This window comes from Eleginops maclovinus, chromosome 3 (assembly GCF_036324505.1).
Source record: "Eleginops maclovinus isolate JMC-PN-2008 ecotype Puerto Natales chromosome 3, JC_Emac_rtc_rv5, whole genome shotgun sequence".
Lineage (NCBI taxonomy): Eukaryota > Metazoa > Chordata > Actinopteri > Perciformes > Eleginopidae > Eleginops > Eleginops maclovinus.
In genome coordinates, this window is record NC_086351.1 from 1,452,517 (window position 1) to 1,465,530 (window position 13,014).

Genomic DNA, 13,014 nt, shown 5'->3' on the forward strand with positions numbered 1-13,014 from the left:
TCTATCTAATATTCCACACCTTCACGCTTATAGTACATATAATATCCTGCTTTATATTTTGTTTTTGTTTATATTTTCTGTATATTTTTTACTTTCTTTTTAAATGCTATTTCATTTCATTTTATGCTGCTGCAATGAAAAAAATTCCCAAATTGGGATCAATAAAGTAATTCTATCCATCCGTCCGTCCGTCCATCCATCCATCCATCCATCCGTCCGTCCGTCCGTCCGTCCATCCATCCATCCATCCATCCATCCATCCATCCGTCCGTCCATCCATCCATCCATCCATCCATCCGTCCGTCCGTCCATCCGTCCGTCCCTCCATCCATCCATCCATCCGTCCGTCCGTCCATCCATCCATCCATCCATCCATCCATCCATCCATCCATCCATCCGTCCGTCCATCCATCCATCCATCCATCCATCCATCCATCCATCCATCCATCCATCCCTCCATCCGTCCATCCGTCCATCCATCCATCCATCATCCATCCATCCATCCATCCATCCATCCATCCATCCATCCATCCATCCATCCATCCCTCCATCCGTCCGTCCGTCCATCCATCCATCCATCCATCCATCCATCATTCATCCATCCATCCATCCATCCGTCCATCCATCTTGCATATATCAGTATGAGCCTAAAGGTCAGAGTATTGTTCATATATAAGTATTTATTCATCATTTATTAGGTGCATAATTCGTGTTACAAGCTTAATATGAAGTTATTGACACTGAACATTGATAATGATTGGATATAAACTCTCTTTTTTACAGAATAAGTTGCAAAGATTAGCATCATAAATACACATTTTTGAAATAGTGGAAATATTCCCGCCTTCATGTGGACTTCAACAGGACAGGATGTGTCTTCAGATTCCTGATATCCACTGAAAACCCAAGAGTTTTATCCTTTCTTATACTGAGAAACAATTCCCTCTGTACTCCACACTCAATCCACCTCCTCCTCTTTTGATTTCTGTAGGAAATAAAATGATCCTGTCCCTCTGGGTAGAGTAGTGGGGTCAGCTGAATGGCTATAGTGGTAATTTAACTCGATATGGACTGTAAGAATGTGTCGAGTGTTGCAGTCCCACAGAGCTTGTATTCACAGCAGAAGAGAAGCTGATTGTGTCAGGGTGAGGCAGGAATGCCAACCAGTACCAAGGGGAGGCAGGTGTGGGGGAAGACTCGGAGGACACGGGGATATCCAAAATGAAGACAAAAAACCAGGGAAACGACGAACAGGATACAGACACAAGAACACAATCACACAATCACTGGAAAACTAGAGACAGGGTTAGTGTTAGTACAACGAGACACAAAGAGGCAATACATTTCAAAATAAAACAGAACGATATGAATTAGATCAGATAAACGTAAACACATTCAGTTCAATTCTACACTTTCAACCTTTAAATTAGCAAACTATAGGCCTCTGTAAGAACTTCCTATGCTCAAATTAATCATCATTTGGATTCATCTTTCCCGTGAGCAATCAGTGAAAAACTTCCCCCAATCATCGGGCGTTTTTTAATGACGTAATATCAGACAGACAGATCCTAATACAACACTTCTGCTATTACATTTCCTGAGAGTAATAAAGAAGAAGCAAAGCTAAGTTTAAATTACTTATAAATAACTGTGATCGGAGTATATTTCAGGGTCAAAGCCAACACTGTTACCATGTTGCCACTATAGGTGTTGAGGGTAAATTGAAGGCTAGATGTTTGCCTGAAACACTGCAAAGATTCAAGAGTATTAATCCTGTTTTATGAAAACACACTTCATGAACATACAGCCCACAAAGTACAAAACATGGCTGTAAGTATTGAAATACCACCATCTAGTGGTCACCAGCAGTTACTACAATTAATCAAAGTTTCATCAGGAGATCAATCAACCAATCAGGTTCTTAAATTGAAAACTGGAAATGTGGCCTTTGCAGACCATTTACATGCACAGAAACCAAAGGACACACTACAGGAAAGGGACAACCCTTTGAGTATACATGTCTGCGTTTGTGATTGAGAGACAGACTGACTGCAGATGTGTTTGATGGGTTGAGTCTCATTCAGGGCAGGCGGAGCTGCATCTCACACATCCAATAGTGACGTTCTCGACAGCTTCCCAGGGACCAGGTGTTGCAACACCGTGAGCCACAGTACACAGTTGCACAGTAATAGTTCCTCGCCACTTCCGGGATATTGTCCTCCCAGTTTCTATGAAACAACACAAAATACTGATTGATGGATTTGGTTAGGGGGAGGAAGGAAAGACACTTCTGGGTTGTGTGTTTGTACACATGTATGTGGGAGTAAGCCCTGAAATAGACTGATGAGTTTTCCTGGTTGAACCCTTTCTTTAGCTCTAATTTTCGGTTGGAAACCTTGGATTTACCAGTTGTATGTTTATAAAGATGTAAAAAGCCTTACGTATATCTCAGGGGGCTTGAATCCACCAATGTCATCTCCCAGTTGTTGGTATATCCATTTCTGCGACCAGACAGGCCCATCCAGATGGTGCCATCACCTCCAAATCCACGGACAACTTTCTGTTGGGAAGGAAGTGAATTTAAAAGATTGATCAACTTTGGTTGGGGAGAAATGAATTGGCTGCAGAATAATATCAGAATATCTGGATGTATATCAGAAATGTAACAAATACCTCTTCAGCTTCATCATTCAAAATCACCAGGTGAGATCCTTTGCTGGCACAGTCTTGTCTGGCGTACTCCCAGGTATTCTTACTAGAAGACAGCTGGTAACAGGTGGACTGTTGCTGCCAACCCTGGGGACAACATGGGGGGGCTTGTTCTGCTCAGGATCAAACACAGGACAGGACACATCGGGACAAGATGTGATGGTGTGAGACAAGTCAAAGAAGGACAAGATGGGGCAGGAAACAAGGCACAGTTGTAAATAAAAGACAGGACAAAATGGAAGGCAGGACATGATGGCACTAGATGAACGTCAGGTGAACCCAAGAGTCAGTAAGTAGCACTCTTGGAACATTTGCAAACAGCATTAGATGTGTGGATGATTCACAAGAAGAATGAAATGTCTGAGAAGTTCCTCCCTTGTCGGACCAAATCTCATGGAAACTCATTCAGTAAACAACGACCGACTGAATGACACCGCCATCCATTCAAATAGATAACTCAATACAGGTTTAGAAACCGACTCACCTGAGATCTTTATCTGGTTTTGTAGTTCGGTGACCTTCTGGCCTAACATTGTGTTCTTCTTGACCAGGTTGGTGATGACTCGCTCTTTCTCCCGAGCCAGCTGCATTTTCTCTTTGGACAGTTGGTCTCTCTGCAGAAGAAGTTGATCCTTCTCTTGAACCAGCCGGTCTTTCTCTAGAAGTAGTTGATGCTTTTCCTTTGCCAGGTTGTCTCTTTCTCGAATGACTCGCTCTTTCTCCCGAATCAGTTCCATGTTCTCTTTGGACAGTTGGTCTCTCTCCAGAAGAAGTTGATCCTTCTCTTGAACCAGCCGGTCTTTCTCTAGAAGTAGTTGATGCTTTTCCTTTGCCAGGTTGTCTCTTTCTCGAATGACTCGCTCTTTCTCCCGAATCAGTTCCATTTTCTCTTTGGACAGTTGGTCTCTCTGCAGAAGAAGTTGATCCTTCTCTTGAACCAGCCGGTCTTTCTCTAGAAGCAAGGCTTCGATGTCACCAGCTGACATGTTGGTGAAATTGCTTGTCGTGGCGTTGTTGCACTGGGCAGACCACTCCGCTAGAAAGAGAAACATACAGATATATACAGTACCTGTCTCTGATTGGCTGAAACCCCAAACAGATCATTGCAGCATCCCATAACCCCCTCTGTTTCAGCCCTGTTCCTAAAGTGCTGATTCAGTGTCTGTAGCTTTAAATGCTAACGAGCTGCTGCTGACCACGCCCCTCTGAGAAGTGATTGGTTTAAAGAAACACAATGGTGCTCTAGGAGGACATCCAGGTGATCAAATGGGCGGGGTATACCTTGGTTGGTTATTGGTTAACGGTTGCACAACCCATTGTGACATCACAAAGTGGCCAAAAGGTTATCAGCTGATTTTCAGACAGGATTTTCAGGGACAAAAAGAGAGAAGGTCTTTGTTCCTGAGACGTTTAGAGTCTCTGAACACAGAGGGGATAAATGTTTGTGTATAAAGGGCATGAAGAAGTGGATTTTGACAGGTGACCTTTAATGCTGACTAATAGATGACACCAGCTGTGGGTTAAGACCCAGTTGTTAATTTTTTAACCTGAGGGTTTGGCTGATACTCACCAGCTCGCAGCCAGTATGAAATGTTGAGGGCGGACTGTACGATGCACAGCAGAACGAAGCTGACTGCCACCAACACGTAGGTTTTTGACCCTCCTACAAACAGACAAACCAGCATAATAATGACATCAACATTTTACACTTAGGTGAGTGTGTGGAGAGGGTCCACACCTTCCGGTCTCTCTGCGTCCTTATCTCTGCCGACATCTCCTGGTCAGAAAACACCAGAGCGGTCATCAAGAAGGCTCAGCAGTGGTTACACTTCCTGAGAGTTCTCAGGAAGCATAACCTGGACTCCAACCTGCTGCTGACTTTCTACCGCTCATTCATCGAGAGCCTGCTGACATACTGTATCACAGTATGGTACGGCAGTTGCACCGTGGCAGACAGGGAAAGGCTTCAGAGAGTAGTTCAGGCAGCACAGAAGATCAGTGGCTGCCCTCTCCCCTCCCTGATGAACATTTACACCTCCCGCTGCCTCAGCAGAGGAGAAAACCTCACCAAGGACAGCTCCCACCCTGGCTTTGAAGTGTTTGACCTGTTGCCCTCAGGAAGGCGCTACAGGTGCATCAGAACAAGGACCAACAGACTCAGGAACAGTTTTTTCCCAAAAGCCATAACCACTCTGAAGTCACACATGCACTGACTCCACGGTCTAACCCCCCAACCCCCGGACTTTCTTTTACCCACTACTGTGCGATATTTACAGTTATCGATCTCACATTATTGATAATACTGTGGAATTTCACTACTGTGCGATATTTCATAATGTGCAATAACCCACACTCCACTGTATATAGCACCATATTTACATTTATTTTTTGTAAAGCTACACGGCGTCTCTGTGCACCTTACCTCACCCCCTTACCCCCTTTTTTGCACTGATTGTTGTGTGTCTTATAGGGTTATATTGTATGTACATGTTTGCACTGCAAAAAGAGTTGCTTTTAATCTCATTGTACATGTGTACAGTGACAATAAAAGGCATTCTGTTCTATTACTGCATTTTCCTGTCATTTGCTTTGAGTTAAGCTCTTTATTAATCTCTAGCTTTATTTAGCCCTTTCAGTTTTCTATAGTTAACATACAAATGTACAATCACATCCTTTTTCAAATGCACAGTAAGCACTTGCACCGTGGAAAGAGATGCACGGGGAAAATGACTACACTGAGGTTTTCCCAGAACAGTTACCACCCTCATAAATTAAGAGGAAGTGGTTATATTAAAAAAAACTCAGGGAAATGTTGTAAAAATATGACTCATGTTTCATTTTTAGAGCATAGTATTTGATCATCGGCTGAACAAAACAAATCACATTGAAGATGACCTCGACATATATGACGACTAGCTGGAAAATGAGAAGTAATTCCCTCAGTAACTAGACGAGTTATTGAAGGGTTATTATTGTGCATATACAAATGTGTTTAAATAAGCAACCAAACACACCACCCTAAAACACAGGTATTATATTCGGGGGGTTTGTTGGTTTCTTTACCAGCACAATTTGACAAATGCATCAAAAAGCTTTATTTCTTTAAGGAAGTTTGAGAGCTGCACCGGACTCCCCCCTGCCCCCATTGGACCTGAACTTTAACACCCCACACACACACACCGACACACATCCAGCACCAGACACTTTCTACGCTGCTATGGACAGTCTTTTGCACTAATGTACTTTTTTTAACTCAAATTATAACTCAAGTGACTGATATTCTGTATTTATTGGCTGTATTTCTGCCTCTTAATGTGTGCATATGTTTATCTGTGTCTATGTTGATTATGTATGTGTATATATTGATATATATTTGTTGTTTTTAATCCTCGGGATTGTGGGAAAGAGTATTCTCTGTCTGTACACACACACACACACACACACACACACACACACACACACACACACACACACACACACACACTGAAAGATTGACAATAAAGTTGACTTTGAGAAACTAATGAATGAATTAGCATGAAACAAAAGTTACAAACCGTCTAAAGTACACATGTGAAAGGGTCGGAGATGAAAAAGTGTCCTGACCTGCATGAGGTGGTCCTCTTTGCTGCTCTCCATTGGTCCTTCGGTTAGCTGGTGAGTTCACATACATACTTACAGTAATAGTCTTCAACCAACAACTAGGCGGTTTTATAGCCTTTCTGTGTGTGTGTGTGTGTGTGTGTGTGTGTTTGTGTGTGTGTGTGTGTGTGTGTGTGTGTGTGTGTGTGTGTGTGTGTGTGTGTGTGTGTGTGTGTGTGTGTGTGTGTGTGTGTGTGTGTGTGTGTGTGTGTGTGTGTGTGTGTGTGTGTGTGTGTGTGTGGGGAAGTACACATCCATCCTTCTCCATTCTTTCGAACTGATGAAGTTGCGTCACCAAACACTAATAACCAAAAAAGGTCAAACGCAGAACGCTTCGCCGACAAAACCTTTTGCTTACAGGGATTGAAAAATAGTGGCAGTGGATGTGGATGCGTGACACACCCCAAAATACTGTTGATATTTGTGTGTTTCACTGAGATATATTTGAAGGATTGCCGTAAGATGTAGTTCCCTCTGGATGGATTGTTATACCTAACTAAAATGACAGGTTTAAAACCCAAAATTAAAACCAATGACATTTTCATGAGGCACGGTAATGCTACAGTTTGCATTTATATACTGCAGACAAATCAAGACACTTGTGGACGCTGTCTTTGGGCTTTGATGCACATTTATTCACTATGTAATAAAACTTGATGGAACCAGTGAATTAAATGAGAAATGTACCAGGACATGAATCCCCCTCCCTCACACACCCCTCCCTCATCCAGCACCAGCCACTTTCTATTCTCCGCTGCCACTGAAAATGTACTTTGCACAAAGTATTGTTTGCACTACAGAACTACCTGCACTACCGTCAAACTGTGTTGATTGAGTCTAACATATGTATATATTACTTAGTGTTTGTTTTCTGTATACCCCTTTTTACCCCCCCCCCTTTTTTTCTACGCTCCTATCTTTTTATGTGATATCTTCTTGTTTATATTCGCACTGTGGGACTGCCAGAAACGGCATTTCCATTGTCTGTATGTATAACACATGTGGAAACTTTGACAATAAAGTGGACTTTGACTTTGAAATGAGAAAATAATCAACGACACTAATTGTTCGTTGCAGCCCTGTATGGCAGATTATAGTGAATACAAAGCACCTTCACTTTAACTTCACTCCGAATATTTTATTTGACTTTTGCAGAAGCAGTCAAACTGTAATATCAAGAACAGCTTGTAAGCACAACATTTATTCAACACATTTCAAAAACATCCCCTTCCCTATTTTCCCGGAGAACGAAGCTGCAAGCAAGATTGCAAAATCCCCAACATTGGAGGGAGCAACTCTTCCAGAGGACTGAGATTGAACAGGACAATCAATTAATGCAATCAACGCTTGAATCTCGGGTTCTCGTCCCTTTTTTTCGGTGTTCCTACATCCTCCATTAAAGCTGACAATAGTGGAGCGACAGACGGCTAAGAAGTGCTACACCAGGGGTGTCCAAACTTTTTTCACCGAGGGCCACCTACAGAAAAATATACGGAGAGCTGGGACTCTTAGAGGTGAATACCGTCTCATAAGTGAAGTTATACCTTAGCAAAACAAATCAAATGTAGGTGAATAATGCGTGATACTTGAAAACGCTTTAAGAAAGAACAGCCTACATCCCGTCTGTCTTTAGGGGTTCATTTGTTCTGTTGCAGCGCATCCCTTAAAACAGAAGCCTCAGAGTGCTGATAATCAGAGGAATCATGAAGGTTACATTTCCAGCTGGTTATAGAAATAAGTTATTGGACTGAATTTATTTTAAATTGGGCTCATTAATATATCTGAACATATATATTTAAGAAGTACAAAATAAGAGAAGCAGAAGTTTAATTTGTGGGCCGTATTCATTATACTTTTAGAATTTGTAGAGGGCCGATTCAAAATGGCTGCCAGGCAATAGTTTGGACACCCCTGTGCTACGAGATAAAACCAAGCCCTTTCAGTTCCTCTCAACGCTCATTACACACAGGAGGATAAGCACTACCTTTGTTCTAAGTTAACTTTCAAAGCCTTAAACATTTTGAATCTTGCTTTCCGCTCCTCTTCACTGCTGGTTAATTGGTGGTATTCTTCCTTTTCCATGGACCTTGGATCTTCTTTTGTAGTGTTCAATAATCGAGAACCAGCTCTGGTTTGTTCTTGAGGTCAAACAGGGTTTTATCAGAGAACCCCATGAGGCCTTGCAGTTTTGGTTTCAGTTGTTCACCCTATAACGAAACATCCCCCTAAGGGTGTTTAGGGATACTGAATTGATTTTAAACTGATAAAAAGCACAGTGGTCAGAAAATGGTGTCTATAATAGAAAAATCAACAATTCCAAAACACAATAGGTGCGTTACATGCATGTTCAATAATCGTGTCTGAGTTTGTGATTGAGAGACTGCAGATGTTTCGAGTCTTATCCACGGCAGACAGAGCCAGGGTGCTTCTCACATATCCAATAGTGGTGATCCTGACAGCTGCCTCTGAACCAGGTCTCCAACGAGGACGAGCCATAGTGAACATAGGCACAAAAACAATTCCAAGTGTCCCATCTCTGATCAGCCCAGTTTCTAGGAAAAAACACAAAATTCTGTTTTAGTGGATTTGGTTAGGGGAGGAAAAGTACATGGGTTGATTCCTTAGGTTGTTTAATTAAAAGTTAATAACTAAAAGTCAATGGCTGTGTTCGAAACCGCATACTTGCCTACTACTCATACTAACTGACGTCATTTTGAGTATGCGAGTGCGTAGTATGCGAGTTTGAGTATGCGAGAGTTCCCGGATGGCATACTAGATTCGCCAGAATGTTGAGTATGCATGACGAGCTTGCAAAAGTTCTGGTTTTCACATATACAGCTGTCCATGGCCAAGCCCCCACCTACATTCACAACCTGATCCATCCTTACAGGACAAACCGGGCCCTGAGGTTCCCCGAGCAGGGCCTTTTAAGGGTGCCACGGACCGAGCTAAAAACTAAGGGGGACCGTGCCTTTGAGGCGGGGGCTGCGAGGCTTTGGAATGAACTCCCACAGGGCCTGAGAGTCGCTGTCTCAGTGGAAGTGTTTAAGGGGCAGCTGAGGACTCACCTTTTGGGGTGTCGGGGGAGGTGAGGTTTTAGCTGTCCCCACACTGGTGTTAATCTGTACTGCTGTGTTTTATGCCTTTTATTGTACATTTTGCATTTTACTTACTTGCTTGCTTGCTTGCTTGCTTGCTTACTTGCTTGCTTACTTGCTTGCTTACTTACTTGCTTACTTGCTTACTTGCTTACTTGCTTGCTTACTTGCTTGCTTACTTGCTTACTTGCTTATTTGCTTACTTGCTTACTTACTTACTTACTTACTTACTTACTTACTTGCTTGCTTGCTTACTTGCTTACTTACTTGCTTGCTTACTTGCTTACTTGCTTGCTTGCTTACTTGCTTACTTGCTTGCTTGCTTACTTGCTTGCTTACTTGCTTACTTGCTTGCTTGCTTACTTGCTTGCTTGCTTAATATCACACCCAAGATAAACAAATATATACAATAATTACACAATTCTACAAAACACACAAAAATAAAAATATACATCCACAGGGAAATGTGTGATGTGAGACAAAACACTCCCATGAATACCCAATCCTGGTTCAAAGCATGGCATGTTAGCAGGAGAAGAATTCCTGTCAAAAAAAGGCCCATTGACACTGTTCATGAGAATGGGCGTGAACAGAAGAAGCATCTCATCACTTCTGGCACAATCCCAACACAGTGTGCAACTTTCTGTGTTGAGAGTGTTTTACAATATGTTGGTTAGCAGTTCTGTTTTTATGAAATAAGTACAAAAATCAAGGTGCGTTTTTGGATTTAGGTTTGTTTTATGGGCAAATGTCCCCTATTATAGGGTATAGAAGTCTTTAATGAGTGATACATATTATTACCTGAGGTTCTGCTGATTTTTGGGATGTGTTAATTTAAATGATCATTTACAAGGCAAAAAAACTAAATATTGAAAAACGGGAAAGTCTTATTGTGGGTCTCAGAGGGTTTAACAATGTAATATGTTAATGTCAGTGTGTTAAAAACAGGATCATCATTTTAATTCTAAACATTTTAAAAGCCTTACGTATATCTCAGGGGGCTTGAATCCACCAATGTCATCTCCCAGTTGTTGGTATATCCATTTATGCGACCAGACAGGCCCATCCAGATGGTGCCATCACCTCCAAATCCACTGACAACTTTCTGTTGGGAAGGAAGTGAATTTAAAAGATTGATCAACTTTGGTTGGGGAGAAATGAATTGGCTGCAGAATAATATCAGAATATCTGGATGTATATCAGAAATGTAACAAATACCTCTTCAGCTTCATCATTCAAAATCACCAGGTGAGATCCTTTGCTGGCACAGTCTTGTCTGGCGTACTCCCAGGTATTCTTACTAGAAGACAGCTGGTAACAGGTGGATACAGTATGTCTCTGCCAGCCACTGGGACAACTTGAGAGGTTTAGTTCTGCTCAGGATCAAACACATCGGGACAAGATGTTTGCGATAAGTCAAAGACAAGAAGCACAAGATGGGGCAGGAAACAAGTCATAAGAGTCACAAGATAAGGTAGCGCAGTATGAGACGGTTCAAATGTGGTGAAATCAAAACATGACAAGAGAGAGACAAAGTAGGAGACCACACAGGAAGAGAGGGAGAGAGGATCAGGACAAGATTTGGTGACGGCACTAGATGAAAGACAGATGATCACAAAAGTCTTCCTCTGGAAAGATGTCCGATCAAAATGTTGTGACAATCAATCCGGAAGATATTAATATGTATTTTCCACAGACAACTTAACCCAGCTGGCAGGGCCACAGGAAACGCCAGGGGAGAGAAAGGCATTCCCCGTCTGACAAAATGTACCATCAGTCTGAGGTGACATTTCCAACCAGAAGCTATATGAATAGTAAATGGTCTCGAAGACAAGGAACTCTCTCACCTGATTGAAGATGATTAATCCGATTTTGTTGTTGGTTGACCATCTGAACCAACTGATCGTTCTCATGAACCAGTTGCCTGTCATGTTGGACCAGTTGCTCCTTGTCTTGGACCAGTTGCTGTTTGTCTTGGACCAGTTGCTGTTTGTCTTGGACCAGTTGCTGTTTGTCTTGGACCAGTTGCTGTTTGTCTCCGACCAGTTGCTGTTTGTCTCCAACCAGTTGCAGTTTGTCTTGGGCCAGTTGCAGTTTGTCTTGGGCCAGTTGCTGTTTGTCTCCGACCAGTTGCTTTTTGTCTTGGACCAGTTGATGTTTGTCTCGACCCAGTTGCTGTTTGTCTCCGACCAGTTGCTGTTTGTCTTGGACCAGTTGCTGTTTGTCTTGGACCAGTTGCTTTTTGTCTTGGACCAGTTGCTGTTTGTCTTGGACCAGTTGCTGTTTGTCTTGGACCAGTTGCTGTTTGTCTCCGACCAGTTGCTGTTTGTCTCGACCCAGTTGCTGTTTGTCTTGGGCCAGTTGCTGTTTGTCTTGGACCAGTTGCTGTTTGTCTCCGACCAGTTGCTGTTTGTCTCGACCCAGTTGCTGTTTGTCTTGGACCAGTTGCTGTTTGTCTCCGACCAGTTGCTGTTTGTCTTGGGCCAGTTGCTGTTTGTCTTGGACCAGTTGCTGTTTGTCTTGGGCCAGTTGCTGTTTGTCTTGGACCAGTTGCTGTTTGTCTTGGACCAGTTGCTGTTTGTCTTGGACCAGTTGCTGTTTGTCTCCGACCAGTTGCTGTTTGTCTTGGGCCAGTTGCTGTTTGTCTTGGACCAGTTGCTGTTTGTCTTGGGCCAGTTGCTGTTTGTCTTGGACCAGTTGCTGTTTGTCTTGGACCAGTTGCTGTTTGTCTTGGACCAGTAGCTTTTTGTCTTGGACCAGTTGCTTTTTGTCTCGAACCAGTAGCTTGTTATCTTGGACCAGTAGCTTGTTATCTTGGACCAGTAGCTTGTTATCTTGGACCAGTCTGTCTCTCTGCAAAATCAGGACTTCGAAGTCACCAGCTGACATGTTGGTGAAAGTGTTTGTTGACATGTTCATCGACTGGGCAGCACACTCTGCTGGAAAGGGGAATCAGAGTAGAAGTCTTGGATATCTGATGTTTCAGACTTGAAGAATAGTTCAGTGTGTGTGTGTGTGTGTGTGTGTGTGTGTGTGTGTGTGTGTGTGTGTGTGTGTGTGTGTGTGTGTGTGTGGGTGGGTGGGGGGGGGGGCTGATACTGACCATCTTGCAGCCAATAATAAATATTGACAGCGGATTGTATGACGCACAGCAGGCTGAAACTTACTGCCACGAACATGTAGGTTTTTGACCCTCCTACAGGGTACAAACAAACATGCCACCTTCATTACACAAACACTTATCTTTAAATACATCAACATGAGGACACATTATTACATTTATACAGTTAGGTCCTTTGGCTCCCTTTTGGTTTCCTACGTAGATGTTTATTATATAGTAACATAGACCTTAATCACTTCTATTGTTTATCTGCATCAAAGAACTCAAAATACTGCTGCTAAAGCCTTGACTGGTTTTCAGGCCCAAAATACATTTCTGATCTCCTGCTACTTTGAATCACCCAGAACTCTCAGGTCTTCTGGGACGGGTCTACTTTCTGTCCCCAGACTCAGAACGAAACACAGAGAAGTTTTAGATATTGTGCTCCAAATATCTGGAACCCCTGCA

The 13,014-nt window shown here is 42.7% G+C and overlaps 2 protein-coding genes across 2 annotated transcripts; both read right to left on the bottom strand.

Moving 5' to 3' along the window:
- Nucleotides 1-701: 701 nt before the first annotated feature.
- Nucleotides 702-6,379, bottom strand: LOC134861667 (C-type lectin domain family 4 member G-like). The gene is made up of 6 exons (XM_063879062.1): nt 6,313-6,379; nt 4,280-4,372; nt 3,194-3,745; nt 2,674-2,822; nt 2,442-2,560; nt 702-2,228 (listed from the first exon to the last, which is right to left on the bottom strand). Exons 1-6 carry the CDS (start codon nt 6,377-6,379, stop codon nt 2,081-2,083), a joined length of 1,128 nt encoding a protein of 375 aa, XP_063735132.1. The 3' UTR covers nt 702-2,080.
- Nucleotides 6,380-7,490: 1,111 nt separating this feature from the next.
- LOC134861668 (WD repeat-containing protein 87-like) lies at nt 7,491-12,335 on the bottom strand. The gene is made up of 5 exons (XM_063879063.1): nt 12,141-12,335; nt 11,294-11,936; nt 10,665-10,819; nt 10,433-10,551; nt 7,491-8,900 (listed from the first exon to the last, which is right to left on the bottom strand). Exons 1-5 carry the CDS (start codon nt 12,333-12,335, stop codon nt 8,747-8,749), a joined length of 1,266 nt encoding a protein of 421 aa, XP_063735133.1. The 3' UTR covers nt 7,491-8,746.
- Nucleotides 12,336-13,014: the final 679 nt, after the last annotated feature.